The sequence below is a fragment of the Anopheles nili genome, chromosome 3 (genome assembly GCF_943737925.1).
Source record: "Anopheles nili chromosome 3, idAnoNiliSN_F5_01, whole genome shotgun sequence".
NCBI lineage: Eukaryota > Metazoa > Arthropoda > Insecta > Diptera > Culicidae > Anopheles > Anopheles nili.
Window position 1 is genome coordinate 842,201 of NC_071292.1, and position 20,156 is coordinate 862,356.

Sequence of the window (20,156 nt, forward strand, 5' to 3'; positions counted from 1 at the left end):
CTTGAAAAACACGCACAACCAAAGGCAAATCCCATTTGATAATGCATGTTTGACGACTACAAGATAACAAACGTCGTATAACGAACAATGACTGCAGCAATGCATTGGCTTGCGGTGAAGATGCGATAACGAGGAAGCATTTGACTACATTTCAGAAGATTCCCTTGGACCAAGGAAACGAGCCCTTTGCCATGCAGTAAATCATGCCGATGTAGTGCTGTGATACCGTAGTGTACATTGATTGTGCGATGATCAACGTGACGCCGAGTGCAGCGAAATCCCATCCCAGCTTGTTTTAGTAGTGAGTTGAGCTTCGACGAGAGACGATGGCATTCGAATATGAACAAATCACGGATCGACTGTACGTCGAGCAAAAGGAACAAAATGGTGAAGAGGACTACATCATGGTGCGTGCCAAACAGTACAGCGGAGTTCCGATTTCCATCCCAGATTGGAAACCGGCAGCGCATTGTTACACAGCCAGGTGATTCTGTCAAAATCGGCAGACATTTTTTTGTTGCTGTAATCGTATTTATTTCCGCCAATGTGCAAGGTTCCAGAAGTACGAGCAGGTTCTGACGGACATGGAAGTATATCCCGAAGATGTGTGGGTTGCGTCGTATCCGAAAAGTGGCACAACATGGTGCCAGGAGATGGTTTGGCTCATTTGCAACAATCTCAACTTCGAGGCTGCCCGAGCTGAGTCCTTGCGTACACGGTTTCCATTCCTTGAGTGAGAACGATCTGAACACTGTCTGTCACTTGTGGGTCTTATTTTTAACTGAATGCTTTCTCTTGCAGTGTTAGCTTAATTCACGATCCGAGTATGAGCTCTTTCGAGCGCGTCCAGCAAATGCCACGGCCTCGATTTATAAAAACGCACCTTCCGGTATCGATGCTACCCGGACGTTACTGGACCGTCAAGCCAAAAACGGTGTACATTAAGCGTAACCCAAAGTCAGTGGCCGTCTCGTACTACCATCACTCACGTTCGATCTTTTACCGCGGCACTATGGACGATTTTGTGCGATCGTTTATGCGCGAGCATCAGTTTTACTCGCCGTATCACACTCACGTGATCGAGTATCATCACTTGCTCGGATGCGAAAACGTGCTGACAATTTCGTACGAGGACATGAAACGTGACCTTCGCAAGGTCGTCGCAAGGGTTTGTCGATTTTTTGGGAAGTCCTACAACGAGCCGGAGCTGCAGGCGTTGTTTGAGCATCTTTCGTTCGAGTCGATGCGCGAAAATAAAGCCTGCAATTATGAAGACATCAGTGATCGAAACGATGGAGAACGCTTTATTCGTAAAGGACAACTGGCGAGCTGGAAGGAGGAATTAACGCCCGAACAAATCGACGCTCTCGATCGGTGGACTATCGACAATGTGTCGAATGTTGATCATAGGAAACTGTTCGAATAGGTAATGTGTGGGAAGCGCATTATATATTCTCCATGGCGGATAGGGAGTTACGGTTGGCCATAAACAAGACTCGCATGCAAAAGAGTGTGATGAACTGAAACAAATAAAACATGAAATAAATCATCGAACGATGTGTTAATTTTGTGCATCCAACTCACCTGCAGAGTGCAGAGAATTGCGTCTAATGTACCGATTGCATGAATGGTAGCCGCGAGATCGCTCCGAACTGCATCATAGCAACCGCCGTGATGGATGACATCCGAGGTGTTAAGCCCAACGTATCGAAGCAACTCCGTTGAGCTGAGATTGATTCGCTCTCCAATGCAATGGTGCCGTTGATGTATGCTCTTCTGGCAGCAGCTGAATGGAACTAGAACGACGTCGTCACCCGACACCAGCCTTGATATGAAATTTAAATTAATTGTAAGAAGCCCTCCTCTATCTCGGCATCGTACTTTACCGCCTAAATTGCGCCTCTTGCTCGGCCGACTCCCATATCATTCCTTGCCAATCCGTGTACGTGAGCACTCCACAACAGCGATTGTGTGCTTGGAGATCATTCCAAAAATCGCTCACAGTCACTTCGAACTGAACCATCTCTAGGGTGGCAAATAGCGACTCCAGCATGGAGGTATACATTGTGTCAACGAAGCGTTGGAAAAGTACCATAGCAAGTACGCTCGTCAACAGACAGCAGATCGTCAACACCGACCACAGGTGGGACATCGCGTTCAGGTGTCGGCTGTAAGGATCGTTGAGCAAACTGCTCGAAAGCGCGATGGCTAGGACATGCATTACCAATGCTTGCACGCCAATCAGTTGAAAAAGCCGTAGAGCGATGGTCCACAATCCTTGCGATGAATTTAAGGCACCAGCCACAAGCATACCATCGTGTTTTTCCAAGAGATGAGAGCGCACATTTTCCTGAAGGACGAGCTTCGCAACTGCAATGGCGACGAGTGTCGTATGAAGCGCTATGGTTCCGAAATATATACACCGGCTCGGTGTCATTTCTATCACTTTTCAGCAACCCTACGTATGCTACGGAATAAAACGAAGAATAAAATGTGCATGCAAACGGTTTGTTACGGCGGTTGCTAACAACGCTTCATAGCAACGCGCGGTTGTCGAACGCAGGAGCAGTTGTTGTAGTTACTAACAGCATGCTTGGATTTTACAGCAACCTTCAGTTTATCTGTGGTTAACGGTGAAGTCGGAAGCATTCTAGAGAAGATGGCAAGCGAACACCCCGAAGGAGATATGAGTGAAATATCTAGCCTTACGGATTCCAGCGACGAAGGTACTATATTTCAAGGACTTCTATACGAAGGTGCCTAATAATCGTTTCCGTTTTCGTGAGCAGGTAAAAAGGTAGTCGAAGAGGTCGTTGAAGCGGTAGAAGAGATTGATAAGCCTGCTTACTCGGATGAGGATCTCGAGACGTTGGTTGGGTTCATTCGTGGCATGATCATTCTGTTCGACTATGAAGATGAAGATTTCAACGAAGAAGTGGCCGAAACGATCAAGCTGTGGCTGACGGACGCCAACAATCCAATGCTGTTTATTTTCTACGATGGCAACAGGCTTTCGGCGTCGTTGGCATTCCCATTGTGCCCCATCAACGATCTGATGTACTTCATGCGCGAACAGGACCAGCTGTACAACGTGATCGAGCAGTTTCACGATGACATCCTGTTTGGAACGTTGCATGGCGACATCGAAGGATCCCTGCTCGTACAGCTGGAGCAAGTGTATGGGCCGATGATACTGTCGAATTTGGATTGGTCGGAAAATGTAAAAGCGAACGTCATCAATGGTTTCAATGCATTCATGACCTACCTAACCGAGCTGCACTACAAGCTGTCTGGTTTAACGTTGCTGTACATTCCCCGCGAAGGAAGCGATATGGAGGTGCAGGAAGTGGTGCTCAATCGGTCGATGATCAAGCGTCTAGAAGCAGTAGTCATTGACTGGACGGGGCAGATCCGTGCGACCCTTAGCGATACTCAACATTTTGTTCCGGACGACCTGGTATGCCCTGCGGATGAGTACAGCTTTTGGCTTTATCGACGTAAGTTAGGCGCAAATCGAAAGTGGTTAGAGAAAGTACGAGATGGTGCTATTTCTTGTTTCAGATGAGGTGCTTTCGGCAATTCGATTGCAGTACAAAGGTCCCAACGTGCAACATATCGTGTGCATACTCGAATTGGCACAATCGCTCTATATCAAGCACCTAAAAGACGTTTTGGAGGATCTAGATAAAGAGATTGAAATCGCAGAGTCGAATATTCCCTTCTTGAAGCTGCTGGTTGATCCGTGCTTCGCCATTGGGACGCTAGAAACGGCCGATGACTTTTGTTCGCAACTCATTTATGTTATGCACATCATACGCTTCATCGGGCAGGACTCACAGTATCTTAACAAGGACGAGAGCATTACAAAGATGTTCCTGTATCTTAGCAACGAGATCGTGGCCTGTTGTATGCGAGGCATCGATGTAGATCGTATTTTAGCTGGTGCGCCACGCTATGGGATTGAGGTGTGCCAGATGAAAATCAATTGCTGTGAATCATATAAAATTATTTATGAAGAGGTAATGCAACTGTTTCTAGGGATCTAAGCTTCCGTTGATTAACTTGTTTGCCCCGTTCAATGATAGATGTTGGCGTACTTTAAAGATGAATTCAAATGGAACTTGGATTATGCGGCGATCTTCAACCGAATCAATGCGTTTCTGCAGCGATTGAATGATATACTAGAAATCTGCGATGCAATGCTGGTTTTCGGTCGGTACGCAGAAAGTACAGCTTACACAAATTATCGATTCTTCTGTAACAACGCGGAAGAGTTCGAGCGCCGATGCGAGCAAGTGGAGAAGATTTTCCACAATTCCCTAGAGACGATTGAATCAGTCGGTAGCACGATCCTAGACATAAACAATAAGGAGTGGTATCAGTACATCGGTGAATTTCGGGAAATGCTCAAAAGCCTGGACGACATCATCGAGAATCTTCTATCGAACGTTTTTCTAATGTCAGAAAATTTGGAAGAAAAATTGAACGTACTCGTAACGTTGCTGAACTTCTACAACCGAGAAAACATACGAGAGAGCTTTATGCGAAAAATAGGAGAGGTGTGGAATATGCTGCGCGACGAGATTACACAGCTGTCGAAGGATGTGTCCGCGGGTATCACTGAGTATCCAGCCTTGTTGCCACCTCATGCAGGACGTTACGCTGTGCTGAAGATGCGATTCGATCACCTGACGCACCTACGCACGCTTGTCGTGAACTGTAGGTTTTTCCCGGAGTATCCACAACAGGAGGAGGTGTTGGCGTTGTACGAAGCCTGTGAGAAACAGGTGAAAACGGCATTGAAAGGTTTTCACGAGTCTTGGTGCAAATCGATTACAACCGACATGGCATCCTGGTATCAGCGGAATTTAATCTCTCGTAGCCATCTCCGACCCGGGTTGTTCGAAGTGAACATTGAGCGGCGGTTACTAGATCTATTCGATGAGGCATTCTACTTCAAGTCACTCGGTGTCGCCGTGCCCATGAGCTTGGACCTAGAGAAACACGAAAACACACGGTTGACGTTCGACAACGTGCTTCGACTGGTGCTGTATTTTAACGGAGTCATTTCTTCGATTTCCGACAAAGAAAGGTTGTTTTTCAAACCAATGATTCAACAAACGGAGCGAAAATTAGAGCCTCTGCGAAGTAAGCTGACCTGGGAGGAGGACTTGAGCGAGTTTATCGAGGGCTACGTAGTGAATGTGCGTGAACTGTTGGACCTGATAGAGCTGTACAAACGGGAAAACCTTAAGATATCCGCTCTGGTGGAGCGTATTTATGGACTGATATTCGTACGATTGGAGCAACCACATCCAATCAACATGTCACAGTTGATGAACAGTGTGACCCAGCAAAAGAAGAGTATCTTTTCGGAGCTACTCCAATTGTTAACCGAAATTAGCCAAAACATTTTTAACGTGTATGACAGCCTTGGCTCGAACATCCGGAAGATGAGTACGATTTGGGAGCAGTATTTGCATAAAATCGACAGGCTTCTCAAGGCAGCCATATTCACCTGCACGCTCAACACACTTCGTGGTGTTCAAGGCGTAATTGAGAACGCGCATTCCAGTCCAATTATGATGATAGAGATTCTGCTGAAAAAAGATGGTGCCGTTTATGAACCTTCAGCGGACGTGGTGGAGGAAACGTTGCGCCAGTTGGTCCGGGAAGTTTGCCTCACGATCCGATCCGTACCAAGCATGGCTCGCCGGTACCAGCTGGAGGGTGGTGAACGCAGCTTTTATCTCCAGTTGCTTGAGCATTCTGATTATGTGAACATCTCCAACGATATTGATGGCATGATAAATGACACGGTAGCGCAGCTGCGTACTTATCAAGAAAAATGGAACGTTTTTCGACCATTTTGGTGCGTCGATAAAGCGGCGTTCATTGAGCGGTTTAAACTGACGGCCATGACTTCGGAAGCATTTCAGAAAAACATTGAGAAATTTGAAGAGCTACAAAATCAACTATCTACTCAGGGTGATTTCGCAGTATGCCGATGCGTGGAAATAGACGCGCTGAAACTAAAATACGCCATCACTACTCACATTGTGGAGTGGCAGACCAATTATATTGAGTATCTGAAGTGCATTGCTTATGGCAAAATTATCGGTAAGTTACAAATGCACGAAAAACGAACGAAAATACAGGACAATAAATTTTCTCCATTTTGTCACAGATTTTAACAATATTTTGAAGAAAAATGTAGCAGAGCTGCTTCTCGAACCGACGGAGGTGTACGAGCTAAAACGGCTAGAGGAGCGTTACCAGACATGCTTCAAGGAATTGCCAGAAAAGGAGCTGGAGATCGCTGTAATTTTGAAGTATTTTAAGGTGTTAGAAAAGTATGTCGCCGATTTGCTACCGGAAGCGTACGAGCTGCGGCGAAACATCGACCAGATATGGGCTCAGTATCAGATAGATTTGAAAGCGATAAAGGAGCGAATTGAGAACTATCAGGATCAGTTCAAGCTGTCGATGACCGGTGCCGCTGATGCGCTGAAGGTAGACGCCCTGCAAATGCTAAAGATGTTGCATGAAGAGATGCCTTTGTCGGACGATATGTAAGCAGCCAAAGCAAAGGGAATCGAGCTGGGTATTACTAGAATCAGCTATAGGTGTACCGTTTCATAAGCCTTAAGTTGAACTAGACTCGGCAGGGCTTGTAGTAAGGGCGAACGGATAAAATTCTCTTTGCATTGCATTTCAAAGGAATCCAAATGAAGCATTCGAAACAATTGACCGTTTGATGGTACAATTGGAACAGCTAGAACGGCGCGAGCGTGAGATTCAGGAACGAATGCAGTTACTAGGTGTCCCTTATGCGCCATTGGCCGTAAGTTATGATATTTTCTTCTTCATACTGTATGCCTTGTCGATGAAGAAAATCGTTACATTGCTTTTAACATGACCCCTTCGCCCGCCAGTTGCAAAAAAGAATATATATATATATATATATATATATATATATATATATATATATATATATATATATATATATATATATATATATATATATATATATATATATATATATATATATATATATATATATATATATATATATATATATATATATATATATATATATATATATATATATATATATATCATTTCTGCTCGACAGGCGCTTCGGGAAATTCGATCGAAGCTTGAAAACTTGCGCCATGTGTGGGTGCTCGTGCAGGAGTGGCGAATCGCGCGGGATCGCATAATGCCCGAAATCTATCGAACATCAGATGAAATCGAGTTGCACATGCTATCGGAACACTTCCAGCAAGCGTATGATGGGCTAGCGGAAGGGCCTATCGGAAATGAAGCTTTCGATGTGTTTGTGAGCGTTGGAGAAGAAATTTCCCACTTCCGAGTGACAGTCACGATCGTTTGCGCGATGAGAAACTCCTTCATGCAGGATCGCCATTGGGGCAAGGTGAAAGAAATAGCACAATGGTAGGTATTTTGCTCTATGACTCGCGATATCGTAATTTTCTCGCGTCGTTTTTATCGCATTCTTTGATTGCGGCATTTATGTGCAGCGAGGAAGTGCCCGGAGAAGAGTGCAGTGTTCTCGATCTTAGCTTGATGGGTCTGTACCGGTTCGAGGAAGACCTGCTCGACCTGTGCTATGCAGCTCGCAAAGAACATGAGGTTGAGCTAGACCTAGTGGTGGTAGCTGCTAGTGTTCGGTCGGTTGAATTTAGCACTCTTCGTCAACCTGAAGAGGGTGGATTTGTGAAGCTGCATCGTCCAAAGAGCCATTTCGTTATGCTGGCGGATAACATTGGTATCATAAATCGTCTTCGCCACTCGATCCATCGTCACCCGTTCCAAGCACTGATCGATTATTGGGAGCTCACGCTAGGATTACTGCACGAGATTCTGGAATTGCTGGTCCTCACGGAATCGGAGTGTCGAACGTTGCACGAGCTGTACCGTATCAGCAGTGGAGTTAATGGTGGTAGCGGTGCTAGTCGCAATACTGAAATGGCCGACTTCAATGGCGGTTTTCGCGAATGTTTCGCGCAATGGTGTGAGATGATGCGTTACATCTCAACGGCTCGACTCGTCGAGGATGTCTGCCCTGTGGGGCAGGAATTCATCGGTGAGCTTGAGACCATTCGCCATCGCATCAATCAGCAGGCCGAGGCGTTGTGCATGGTTTTGTACGCACAACGAGTGGCATCGCCGCGGTTCTACCTTCTTTCAGATGCTCAGCTTGTCGGCTTGATTGCTGCACCGCTAAACTACGTCCGACTGCAGCGTTCTCTGCCTGTCTTGTTCGAAAATGTCATCCGGTTGGGGATTGTCGAGGCGGTTAAATCTGGAGCGAGGACAATTGGTGGGGTATACACCCGCGACGGAGAACATCTTCCGTTCGCAAGTGCTTTGCAAGAGCCAGGACCTGGACCGGGACTTGGCAGTGCCGCCGAAACAATGAACCAGCTTGAACGATGCTTACGTGAAACGATGGAGGATTTATTGTCGCAATGCCACACCGCCCTACGACGAGGATATTTCCGACGGGTGGAATCGGGCTGGCTGCACAGCTGGCCGTTGCAGCTGTGCCTGAAGAGCGCTGAACTGCTGCATACGCTGCATACCAGGAATGCCTTGGTGCAATGCAGTCTGCTCGGTCACAAGAAACCGCTGAAGATGTTGCGTTCGTTGCATGCAAAGGTATGCACCCAGTCGTGCTGTTGGCCATGTTCGACCGGTTGATTGACTTCCCACGATCACGCACGCGATCGTTTTATCTTTGTATTTTCCGTCTGCTAGCTGCTGAACGAATTAACGCACTCCGCGCGTTATGATGCAGCGATCGGGACTGATCGTTGGCAACGCAAGAAGCTAAATGATCTGATGACCGTGGAGTTGAATGCGCGAGATTTGATCGATCGATTATGCCGCAGATCGGAGCTGCACGGACTCGAGTCCTTCGAGTGGGTGTCACAGCTGCACTCAAGTTGGAATCCCAGCACCCGGAAGTGCATCATGCAACTTCTCCATGCACACTTTCAGTACGGTTATGAATGTAAGCGATCCTTCGAACCGATGCTGCTGACACCAGTGAGTGAAAGGGCGCGTTTGGCCATGGTTTGCGCCATGAAGGCGCGTCAGGTTCCATTGCTTGTCGGCACATCTGGAGCAAACTGCGGCCGTAGGACGATATTGTATAGTTTGGCTTATTCGCTTGGTGTATTTTTGCTAACGTTTGATTGCGAAGCAAGCACGATGGCAAAGGATGTTACACGTATCGTCGATGGTCTCATGATGCTGGGTGGTTGGCTGTTACTCAGCAGCTTTGAGCGTATGTCCTCAGCAGCCATTACCCAGATCAGCGATTGTGTGAGAGAAAGTCTCGTCAAACCGCGAAAGATAGTGACGTCGACTATCAAAGAATCGAGCCACGTTTTCAACACACGGTTCCAGCTGTTTGCACACGTTGGCTCAATCACCAAGTCTATCGGAAAGGCTGCTCCAGCAGGAGCTTCTTTTGACAGGACTCTCTTTCGTCCGGTGACTTTCTCTTCCGCTGATAGAGTTAAAATACTCGAATCATGGTTGTGGTTGGCTGGATTTGATCACAGCATGAGGATTGCGCGGCTTATTCAGTTGTTAATGCAGCAAGTGAAATTGATTGACCATGGGCTTGTCGAGCAAGGTCTGTTTTCGTTACGCCGTATAGAACAAATCATCGAAAGCTGTCGGTCTTTGCTACTACAAAGCCACGAGGATCCACCGCTAGAGAATGAAACGACTTTGCGAAATTGGGACTTTGAGAAACAAACGTTCTTGTTGGCTTTTTCTGTGAGTAGAATTGTGGGACGACTATGACATCTCATTTCTAAATTGATGTTTTGTTCTTATGTTTGATAGCGATCCTACGAAGGATGCGTATCTAAAAGGGAGCTTGAAGTTTGTAATCACTGTCTCGGCCTGGTGTTTGGTTCTTTTAAACTGGAATCTCAAGCACTTGATGATGGACTAATAATTCTCGTGAAAGAGCAATTCATGTTAATGAATTTGACGGTACGTTGAAGGATAACAACCATATATCTTCAGCCTGAAAATAAAACTATTTGATCCTTTTGATAGCCCTCGGATCGTCAAATCGAAAAAATACTGCTTCTACACCAGACTCTTCTCTCTTCCAAACGTCCTGTACTGGTAACTGGTGATCCTGGAATGGGCAAAAGCGCTTGCATTGATGTGGCTCTTCGTGTCCTGAAGCCTTTCTACAAACCGCACCGGCTTGTGCCGAACGTGTTGCATAAACATGATCAACCGAGGCTGTTCGATCGTGAATGGCTAGACGGCATAATCTCTGCAATTCTGCAGCCCACGACTCCAGACGACCACGCTGGCAAAAAGTGCTTGATATTCGACAGTGTGCCATGTGGCGAGTGGATCGATTGCGTCTCTCATTTGACCAGCTCCGGAAGCTATATGAACAGCAACTTCACTTGTCTCACTGCACCGGATGACCCTGACCATGACGTGAAAGTGGTGGTTGAATGCGTTGGCCCCTTGGACACCATGGCACCCTCGCAAGTGTCGCATTTCGCCCTGGTTTACGTTGCAAACGGAGATTTATGCTGGGAGCACGTGATCGAAGCTTGGCTGCGGCTCAAACCACAAAACCTACTGCGTGAGAGATTGAAGGAGCTGGCGGACAAGTACTTGGATAAACTGCTGTCCTTTCGCCGGGACGTTGACCAACGGACTGTGGCCGTGAGCGATCTGAGCGTGGTGCGAACGTTCTGCCAGCTTTGCGATAGTCTGCTCGCACCATTTAACGCTAGCAAAGTGTTCCGACCGGAATCGGGTGAAGCAACGTTACAGCGATGGAACGAGGCACTGCTGAAGGTTTGCTTCTTCTGTGCCGTCTGGGCGATCGGAGGCTTGCTGGATGACACAGATAGCCAGGGAAAATTCGATCTGCTGCTGCGAGAGCAGCACCCTGAAGCAGGCTATCCGCTTAAAGGCAACGTCTACAAGTACTACGTGGATCTGCCCGAAGGTGTCTGGAGGTCGTGGGATACCAAGTTACCGCAAAATCCGAAGCCAGTAGAAAACGCTAATGGTGTGAGCATTTATCGCAGGTATGTCAAATAGAGGAGCGTCTCACGTACGCCCGAGCGGAAATGACGCCCCTGATGGGTGTGGTTGGTTGCCTTTTTTTTTCTTTTATGTACAGTACGTTTATCAGAAGCCCCCAAATGGTCGCGTACGAATTTCTCGTACAAGCGCTGATGCGAACCGGGGCACCTGTGATGCTGGGAAGTACGACAGCCGTTGGTAAGACGGCGCTGATCGAGGCCATTCTGTCGCAGTTGGATTCCTCACGATACTCATCGATGCGTGTCGTCTTGACCCAAAGGACCATGCCAATGCAACTACGCGCTCGGCTACGTTGTCATGCGCTGAAAATCATGAAGGATCGGCTATATCCCGAGAATAGACGAAAGTTGATTTGCTTTCTGGACGATTTCCACACAGCCGAGTCGAATCCCTACGCCATGAACGAGTTTGTCCGCGGTTTCTGTCAGACTAGCGAATGGTTTGAAGCGACCACCCCGATTCGGATCGAACAATGTCAGACGGTTTTGGCGCTGCGACTGCACCAGTGTCATTCACCCGCCTCCGCTGTCATGCAGAGTCTGCTAAACAAATGCAGCCTACTGATCATGACCCCTCTAAACGACGAACAACTTGGGCGAATTTTCACCGACATGATTCTATCCGCTTCGGTTGGATTGAGCAAGCTCGAATCACTGCTCGAGCAGTTAGGACCCGCAACGGTGGATTTCGTCACGCGCCTGGCGAAAATCCTACCACCCACGCCAGCTCGATTGCGCTACCAATTCTCGCTGCAGACGATCGCCACCATCGTAGGATCGCTTTGCCACTGCCTACGGCATGACCACGGGGATCTCTCGGAAAAGGCATCCCTGCTGCGTCTCTGGATACACGAGTGCTACCGGGAATCGTGGGATCGGCTGGAACGAGCGGACTACAAAAAGTTCTACGAACGATTCAACGAAACAGTGTCCACGTACTTTGAGGTGACGCTGCATGGATTGTGCCCAAACAACCAGAGCCCAATCTTCACGAACGTGATGGGAACCGGGAGTCAGAGCCCGTACGAAGATGCCCGGGATGCGAGTCAACTGATGTAACTTAAGCCTTGACTAGTGGAAACCCGATCTCCTGGGCTACTTTTCTTTCTGTTTCGCACATTTCAGAGCTCGAGCCGAGGCACTGTGGAATGAGCCATCGGATGTTGCCTCACAGAACGTCATCATCCACCGAGAAGCCGTAGAACATTCGATGAAGGTGTTGCGTAAGGTTCGCCTGGGCCATGCCGGGATGATCTTAATGGGACACCCGGGTGCTGGTCGAACCGTGGTTTGTCAAGTCGCGGCACGACTTTCTCGGGGCGCTTCAATCGGCTACCATCGCATGAATGTTAGGACACGGGATGCACCGGAAGCGATTGTGCAGGAATTTTCGAGACTTTTTCAAGTGTGCACGAGACAGCGCACGTTGGCGGTGCTTAATCTGGATGACATCGTGGATGTGGAACCGAACGAGCGGCTCATGGAGTTGCTGAGCGGTGTAGTGTCCGGTGAGGAGTTGAGCGTGCTGTTCTGCGAGAAAACACCCGCGAGTGCTGGAGCAAGTCTGGTAGAAGGCACGGACATCACGAGCACAATGGACTGGCACAAAGTGCGGGCCAATTTGCATCTCGTCTTGTGCCTGCCTTTGGAGACGGCTGCTTTCAGGTACGTGTCTTACGAGCATCTTCATGCTTGACCTTGTACCAACGGCGGTGGCATTGTGTAGCAGAGTTCACTTTCATTTTTCCCCCCACACACAAACATACACCTTGGTTTTTCGTTTTTCCGAGCGAGTAGGATTGTGCTCCAGCGTAACCCCTCGATGGCCCGCAACCTTACCGTGGACTGCATGCACGATTGGCCGGAAGGGACGCTGCTGGAGATTTCCAAGAAGTACCTGCTCAAGAACGTCCCACTCAACGTGCCCATCCAAGGAGCTGTGGAGAGTACGGGTGCCGGTGGCTCCGCTAGCAAGGTGAGACACATTTCCTGCATTTGCTTTCTCGTACCTTGGGTCGGTTGTCGAGCAGAGCTTTGTTTAATCTCTTGTGCTGCACAACGAAACGGTGCATTTCCGCATGCAGCCTTTGAAGATAATCAAACGGACTGTAGGAGTAGGCGACATAAACTGGAGAGAGTTCGTGTGTGGTGTACGTGCACGTAGGGGATGCACTCTTTTTTCGGGTGAAAAGTTTCATCACAAAGACATAGCGTCCGGCACCATGCCGCTGATCGGCAGACATCTAATTGAGCTAACAAACTCGCACTGATAATGTAGGACAGCGGAATCTTTTGGAGTTGCTTGCACAATGTTTTCGCAACCAGCTGGTGGGGCTGTCATCGCATTGAGATTGGGTTTTCAGCACCACACGAAATTGAGCGGTTAAAATGCACGCTGCATGCCGGTGGAGGATATTTTTGAGGTAAATTATTCATCATACAACCATCGATTTCGCCGACAGGCCCGGAGGAGAGAAAGCCTGGTCCAAAGCACTGAGGAACGGCTTCAGATCGCGACGCATGATTTATTGTTTCGCATACATTATGCGGTCCAAACCGAGGCGACTTTGTCGAGACCCGCTAAGCGGAATATAATTGCACCCTGTAGTTGGTATTTCGAGTTGCTCGATACGTTCGAAAGGTCAGTTCGAAAAGTGGAACTCACAGTGTTCCGATTCACAGTGGATGATAAATTTGAATCTCTTATCTCGGGGGTGTTTTTGTTGTTTGGGACCTTCTAGGGTGTTGCGCGAGAAGCGACTGACACTTCAGGGCCTGCATCGAAAGTTCCGCGTAGGGATTGAGCGCATCGAGAATGCCACAGTGAAGGTGGCCAATCTTTCTGAAGAGCTGCAGCATAGGCAGAGCGAAATTGCCCTCTTCCAAGTGCAGCTGGACGAGTTCCTCGAGCAGATAGCGCAGCAAACGCAGGAAGCCGACGAGCAAACCGAGGAGGTGTCGGTAAAACGCGTGAAGATCGGTGCCGAGGAGGTAGTTTGCAAGCAGTTGGCCGAAATCGCGGGTGCCGACCTGCAGAGGGCGATGCCGGCGTTAAACGCAGCCGTTGCGGCACTCGATTCGCTCAACAAGAAGGACATGAACGAGATCAAATCGTACAGCCGGCCTCCAACGCGGGTCGAGCTTGTGATGGAGGCGGTTATGATTCTGCTCGGGAAGGAACCAACGTGGGCTGAATCGAAGCGACAACTGGGCGAGCAGAAGTTCCTCGACACGCTTAAAGGCTTCGATCGGAACAACATTACAGAACGGACGCTCAAGACCATTGGAGGATACGTTCGGAATCCGGACCTGGAACCCGACAAAGTTGGAACCGTCTCAAAGGCGGCCAAATCGTTGATGCTATGGGTGCGAGCGATAGAGAACTACGGCAAAGTTTACAAGTAAGCTTGCAGGAGAGATATGATCGTTGAACGAGTTGGACCATCACACTTTGCTTCGTTCTCAGATACGTTGGTCCAAAAATTCGCAAAATGGAAGATGCAAATGCGTCCTTACTGGAGAAACAAAACGAACTTGCTGCCGCTGAACGGAAGTTGGTTGAGCTAGCAGAACGGTTGGCGCTCTTGCGTGCTGAGTATGACGCTAAGATCGCCGAAAAGCAGCTTCTCGAAGAGGCTGCCCATCAGATGGCACTCAAACTGAAGCGAGCAAGGAAGTTGGTGGATAACCTGGCAGGAGAACGTATTCGCTGGCTTGCGACCAAAGAGGACCTTGAGGGTAGTTATGGAAGGATGATTGGAGACACGCTATTGGCGGCAGGTTTTCTAACCTATCTTGGTCCGGTGGACATTGAGACGCGTTCTGGGTTTCTCGCCCAGTGGCTGATCGATTTGGAAACGCTGGACATGCCTTTCTCGCAGCACTTCTCGTTAACATCCTTTTTCTACGAGCCGGGCGTTTTTATCCGATGGCACGAAAACGGCCTCCCACCGGACGATTTTTCCGCGGAAAACGCAACGATCCTGATGAACAGCGCACGTGTAGCGTTGATCGTCGATCCTCAGCAAGAAGCCCAGCGATGGTTGCTAGCGGAGCTGGGAACAAACACGCAGCTGTTAGACTTTGATGATGAAATTATCGAGTCTACAGTGGTGGACACTTTTGAGCAACATTTGCCTCTGATGGTGGCCAACATCAATCGCGGCAACGTGGGTCAGCTCGATGATCTGTTTGCATTGAGGGATATGATGACGGACACCTGCAGTAGATGTCAAGAGAAACATCAAACAGCTCGTCCTTGCAGGGAGCGAAAGCATACGATGCATTTGATCAGTCGAGAACAAATCCCGATTCCAGGCCCTATGCTGAAGCGGGTTAATCAGTTGAGCTTCGTGCTAGGCGCCGAGGGATTGGAAATGAAAATGTTAGGTAAGAATCATGCCAGTGTGCGCATTTCAAGTTTAGTACTCAGTAACCGCTAACGATACCACACTGTACAGGGTTGCTGGTGCAGTATGAAAACCCATCACTCGAGGAACGAAAGGAACTGCTGCAGCAAACCATACTGCGCAATAAAGCAATACTTGTGGAACTGGAGGAGCGAATCCTGCGAATTTTGAACGAGAGTCAGGTGCCGCTGCTGGAAGACGAAGAGCTGTACAGTGTGCTGGAAAGCTCTCGAGCAACGTTTGAAACCGTATCCGGTGGGTTGCAGCAGGCGGAACAAACTCGCCAGGACATTCAAGCTTCCCGTGAAGTTTATCGATCATGCGCAACTCGAGCCGCTCTTCTGTTTCTGGTGCTGAGCGATCTGCAGTTGTTCAATCCCTTGTACCGCTACTCACTCGACTGGTATAAGGCGCTGTTCATGATGTCCTTGGAACGAAGTGGCCGCGTACAGCAGGTGGCGGAAAGAAGGCGCCGAATCGACGATTACCACACCTTCAGCGTGTTTCGGTGAGTGTCTGTCCCTAATGCCAATCATTGTTCTAATCCGAGTCCTTCTTCTAATGTCATAGCAACGTATCTCGGGGCCTGTTCGAAAACGATCGAAAGCTGTTTGGCTTCTACCTTTGCGTGCGGTTGCTGTTCGCTGATGAGGCTCTGAGTCCACGTGAATTCCGCTTCCTGGTGTACGGCGCAGGTAAGATCGACCGTCAGGAGCAGATGGAGAATCCCTGCCGTGGTTGGTTAACAGAGCTCCAATGGGATCAGGTGACTGATCTCGATCGTCTACCGGGTTTTCATGGGATCGTGGAATCATTTGCCGAGCTACCGAGTGAGTGGCACCAATGGTATCTCGCTGCCGTACCAGAAAAGACACCACTGCCGGGAAACTGGGAGATGAACCTGAAAAAGTTCCAGAAACACCTCGTTGTCCGGTGTTTGCGTATGGACCGTCTCGAGAGTTGCATGACAGATTTCACGAAGGACACTCTGGGGACCAAGTTTGTTACCCTTCCCGTTGGCACGCTGGAGGATGCCTTCCACGAATCGGTCCCACAAACACCTATCCTTCTGCTACTTCGAGGGACTTCAAACCCACTCGCTGGAGTTGAGCGCTTGGCTCGGAAAGTCCACGACCCTAAAAAGGACGGCAAGAAGCACAGATTCGAGAGCATAAACATGACCGAGGGTCGAATGGAATCATTTGTCCAGTTGCTGCAGCGTTGCATCCTAGAAGAGTTGTGGCTGTTCGTTGGCAACTGCCATCTTTCCCAGGCGTTCCTCAAGCAGCTGCCACAGGTGCTGGTCTTTATGAACTGTGTCAACTCCAACTCAAAGTTTCGGCTCTGGCTTAGCTCGCAACCGCACGAGGCGTTACCCGTTTCTGTGTTGCAGAGCTGCATCAAGATAGCGTACGAGGAGCCAAAGGTATTTGAGAAGCACATTTGGGAAAACTTGTCCATTCCGGATGAAGCTCAACAACCTTCCGGCACATTAAACTTTAATGGTAATTGTTTTGTAGGGTATACGACATCACATGGCGAATCTGTACGAAGAAATTGGTGAGACACAGTTCAAAAAATCAACAGCGGCCATGAAACAAGGCGCCAGCGGCAAAACGAGTACCGAGACACACTACAAGAGGCTTCTTTTTGTGATAGCATACATGCACGGGCTGCTTTTGGAGCGCAACAACTTCCAACAACTCGGTTGGATCGAACCATGTCATTTTGTCAACAATGATTTCGGCGTAGGTGTCTTTTCGAGTGACTCCCCAAGGGTTTGCCCTCGCAAGGAAAGGGAGCGTAATTTATCCATCTAATGCGCGCATGCTTATTCTCCTTTTGATTGCAGCTGGCAGAAAGACTGCTAACATACGGACTGGGGAAGTTGCTAGTGAAGAAAGTTCACGACACGAGAGAGCAGCTAAGTAAGGGCGTTGCAGGAAACATGAAGACCCCTAGCAGGGACGTTAGCCTCGAGGACGATTTTCAGGGCCTGGGCCTAGCGGAGGATGAGCAACAGTACGACGTGACGCCTTGGCAGTACATCAAAGGGGCCGTACTTGAGATGTGCTATGGAGGTAAGTGAAAGTCCGAGGCTGGGTTGGGCCGAGAAACAAGCAATCGTCGTCTGTAGGGCTCGTTCGCGAGAAGCTAAGGTTCCTATGCTATTTCCGCATTCACAAAAGGGTCATAATGATTACCGATCGATGACCTTTTTTTTGCTACGCGATTTGCATTACGATTGGGTGGAGAAAATATTGATCTCACTGCTTGGTGCTCGAAGCAAACTTTGTCGACATTAGTAACAGGATCGCAAGGTACACGACAATTAACACGGATACCGTTCTTATCCACTCCAGTGACTCCAGAGCGATTGAAGCTGGACTCGATTGATTCGGCAATATTGGACAATTTGAGTAAGCGATTTGACGTTTTTGTTCGGATATTCGTTTCTCTACGTTGAACAAAGGAATACCATTCAGACCGGAAGATCTTGAGGAACCACTCAAACTTGACCTTTTGCACTCTCATCCACCTGTTCCGAAGAAGATGCCCTTCGACAATGCCGCTCGCTCTGCCTTGGTGACCCAAAATTGAAGTACTTCTCTAGCGATTGCGATTGGCGATGGCACATCAAACAAATGCCGACCGCACATTTTGGTGAGCCGGCTGTCTTTCAATCTATGGCGGCCTTTTTGGGGTTTTCCGGCATTCGAGTCGCTGAACTCTTCGTCAATGGCCAAGCTAGTGGTAGTGATGTGGTTAAGTGTACGATGATTTCATGATTGGCGAAGCTGGTTCCCCGGCTCCGTAAATCGCGGTCCCATTCAAAACAATTGATCTAAAATTACCGGTGTGGCGATATTTTATCAAAGACTCGCCGAACCGCGACCCCCAAGCAGATTCATTGGCCATCCCGGTGGCCAATGTCAGGGCGAAGCAAAGATACTTTACGCTTCCAGGAACCGCGAGTCACGAACATGCGATCCGCGCGAACGAAACATGAGTATTGAATCGAAATTTCCTCAATTGATTTCAATTAGCACAAATCGGCTCCAGCTGGGACCGGCGTATCTACGAGACGTACATCGAGCAGCTGTTCCAGCCACAGTTGGTGGCCACTATGCTATCGGGAGCATCATTCAGCCGCGACCGGTTTTGGTTGCCAAGGGACGGCTCGTACCAGACATACGTGGAGTTCATCACCCAACTGCCAGCCCATGACGGCGTCGACGCGTTTGGCCAGCACGAAAACGCAAACATTAAATATTTGACATCACGCTCTAGCTACATGCTGCAGATGCTCATCGGTGTGGCGAAGGATCCGTCAGCGCAAGGACCGCCCCAGCATCGACCAATCGGGCAGGACTACGAGCGCGTAAGTACCAGCGGTCGAGGTTTATGCCCTGCCCTGTCTGTTTACCAGCCTGCTAGATTACGAGACGACGCGATCTTAGCCGCCAGGGCAAACATCGACAGCGCGCTCTCGCGTAGTTTGTGTTATAGTTTTTCCGCTCGGGGCAAACTTCCCTTCAGCTTATGCGTGCTGCTATTGTTTCTTTCTTTCTTTCGGGGTCCCACGTCGCCGTTGCGTCGTGTTGCCCAGACGAAGCAAACAATCTCGGACCTCTTATCCGCGCTTCCTGTTTGTCTGGACTACGAGAACGCGGTGCGGATTGTGGGAGACGGCGCAAACAGGACGCCAGTTTCTGAGGTCTTGCTAGCGGAGATTCACACCTACAACACCATGCTCGACCGGGTGCAGTCTGACTGCCACTGTCTGCTCCGAGCGCTAAGAGGCGCGACCAACGAACTGCTGGACGAGGACTCTGGCAAATGGAGCACGCTTTTTCGAGCGCTACAGACAAACAGGGTGCCCGAGAGCTGGCCAACCAGCGCCGGTGTAAGGACGTGGCGTGGGCAACGCATTCTGTTGCCACTGTCCGACTGGGTCCTGGAGTTCCGGGAGCGCGTTCAATACTTCCGGCGTTGGACGGAAACGGGCCAACTTCCGTTCGAGATTGTGCTGGGACGATTCACCGATCCTCAACGCTTCCTGAGCGGTGTCCTTCAGGTATGCTGTTGCCAGGACGTCGGAATCTTCCAAACCAACTGATATGTTTTGTGTTCTAGCATCATGCACACGTGCACCGATTGGCGTTCGAAGAGTTACGGTGGGAATTCACGATTTACGCCACGGACAAACCGCTGGAGCGCATTCCGATCCATGAAGGATTTATCGCACGAGGGCTTACGCTGGAAAACGGTAGCTGGGACTGGGAAAAGCAAACGCTCGCTGTCCCGGCCATTTTGGAGTTGACCTGTCCGATGCCTCCGGTGGCTTTCCGACCGGTCAGAGGTGCCAAAGCTGCAACAGGAGAACCCGGTTCACGTTCGACGTACCAATGTCCGGTTTTCTACAGCCCCCAACGTAGCAAGGACTCGTACATTCTGACGCTTCCGTTGGCAGTGGACGAAGAACAGGATGGGCGCGGTTGGACTCAGTACAACACGGCATTGGTGCTGAACGGCTAGCTGCGAGAAAATCGGAAAATCGGGGAGAAAACGAACACTGTTGCGCAGAACAGCGGTGTCCTTCAGGTGCGATGCAATC

The 20,156-nt window shown here is 49.1% G+C and overlaps 3 protein-coding genes across 3 annotated transcripts; 2 read left to right on the forward strand and 1 right to left on the reverse strand.

Annotated features, from left to right (window-relative positions):
- The first annotated feature begins 326 nt into the window (after window positions 1-326).
- LOC128723589 (luciferin sulfotransferase-like) lies at window positions 327-1,542 on the forward strand. Its single transcript, XM_053817346.1, has 3 exons — window positions 327-484; window positions 554-733; window positions 802-1,542. The coding sequence occupies exons 1-3, from the start codon at window positions 327-329 to the stop codon at window positions 1,424-1,426; spliced, it is 963 nt and encodes a 320-aa protein (XP_053673321.1). The 3' UTR covers window positions 1,427-1,542.
- On the reverse strand, window positions 1,446-2,437 carry LOC128727680 (tetraspanin-9-like). Its single transcript, XM_053821616.1, has 3 exons — window positions 1,887-2,437; window positions 1,585-1,825; window positions 1,446-1,520 (listed from the first exon to the last, which is right to left on the reverse strand). Exons 1-3 carry the CDS (start codon window positions 2,435-2,437, stop codon window positions 1,446-1,448), a joined length of 867 nt encoding a protein of 288 aa, XP_053677591.1.
- A 222-nt stretch (window positions 2,438-2,659) lies between these two features.
- LOC128727683 (dynein axonemal heavy chain 2-like) lies at window positions 2,660-20,077 on the forward strand. The gene is made up of 23 exons (XM_053821622.1): window positions 2,660-2,726; window positions 2,790-3,497; window positions 3,562-4,019; window positions 4,086-6,120; window positions 6,188-6,572; window positions 6,721-6,844; window positions 7,136-7,458; window positions 7,545-8,685; window positions 8,785-9,816; window positions 10,105-11,111; window positions 11,207-12,184; window positions 12,255-12,794; window positions 12,927-13,104; window positions 13,592-13,770; window positions 13,871-14,530; window positions 14,596-15,518; window positions 15,590-16,046; window positions 16,109-16,964; window positions 17,059-17,286; window positions 17,391-17,619; window positions 18,586-18,920; window positions 19,149-19,616; window positions 19,676-20,077. Exons 1-23 carry the CDS (start codon window positions 2,660-2,662, stop codon window positions 20,075-20,077), a joined length of 13,713 nt encoding a protein of 4,570 aa, XP_053677597.1.
- The last annotated feature ends 79 nt before the right edge of the window (window positions 20,078-20,156 follow it).

Excerpts from the sequence above, each read along its gene's own strand:
- LOC128727680 (XM_053821616.1), bottom strand. The coding sequence starts at position 2,437 with ATGACACCGAGCCGGTGTATATATTTCGGAACCATAGCGCTTCATACG. Across the intron at positions 1,826-1,886 it reads CAAGAGGCGCAATTTAGGCG|GCTGGTGTCGGGTGACGACG; the intron begins GTAAAGTACGAT and ends TTTCATATCAAG. Across the intron at positions 1,521-1,584 it reads CAATTCTCTGCACTCTGCAG|TTCATCACACTCTTTTGCAT; the intron begins GTGAGTTGGATG and ends TATTTGTTTCAG.
- LOC128727683 (XM_053821622.1), top strand. The coding sequence starts at position 2,660 with ATGGCAAGCGAACACCCCGAAGGAGATATGAGTGAAATATCTAGCCTT. Across the intron at positions 2,727-2,789 it reads TACGGATTCCAGCGACGAAG|GTAAAAAGGTAGTCGAAGAG; the intron begins GTACTATATTTC and ends TTTCGTGAGCAG. Across the intron at positions 17,620-18,585 it reads ACTTGAGATGTGCTATGGAG|CACAAATCGGCTCCAGCTGG; the intron begins GTAAGTGAAAGT and ends GATTTCAATTAG.
- LOC128723589 (XM_053817346.1), top strand. The coding sequence starts at position 327 with ATGGCATTCGAATATGAACAAATCACGGATCGACTGTACGTCGAGCAA. Across the intron at positions 485-553 it reads GCGCATTGTTACACAGCCAG|GTTCCAGAAGTACGAGCAGG; the intron begins GTGATTCTGTCA and ends CCAATGTGCAAG. Across the intron at positions 734-801 it reads ACACGGTTTCCATTCCTTGA|TGTTAGCTTAATTCACGATC; the intron begins GTGAGAACGATC and ends TTTCTCTTGCAG.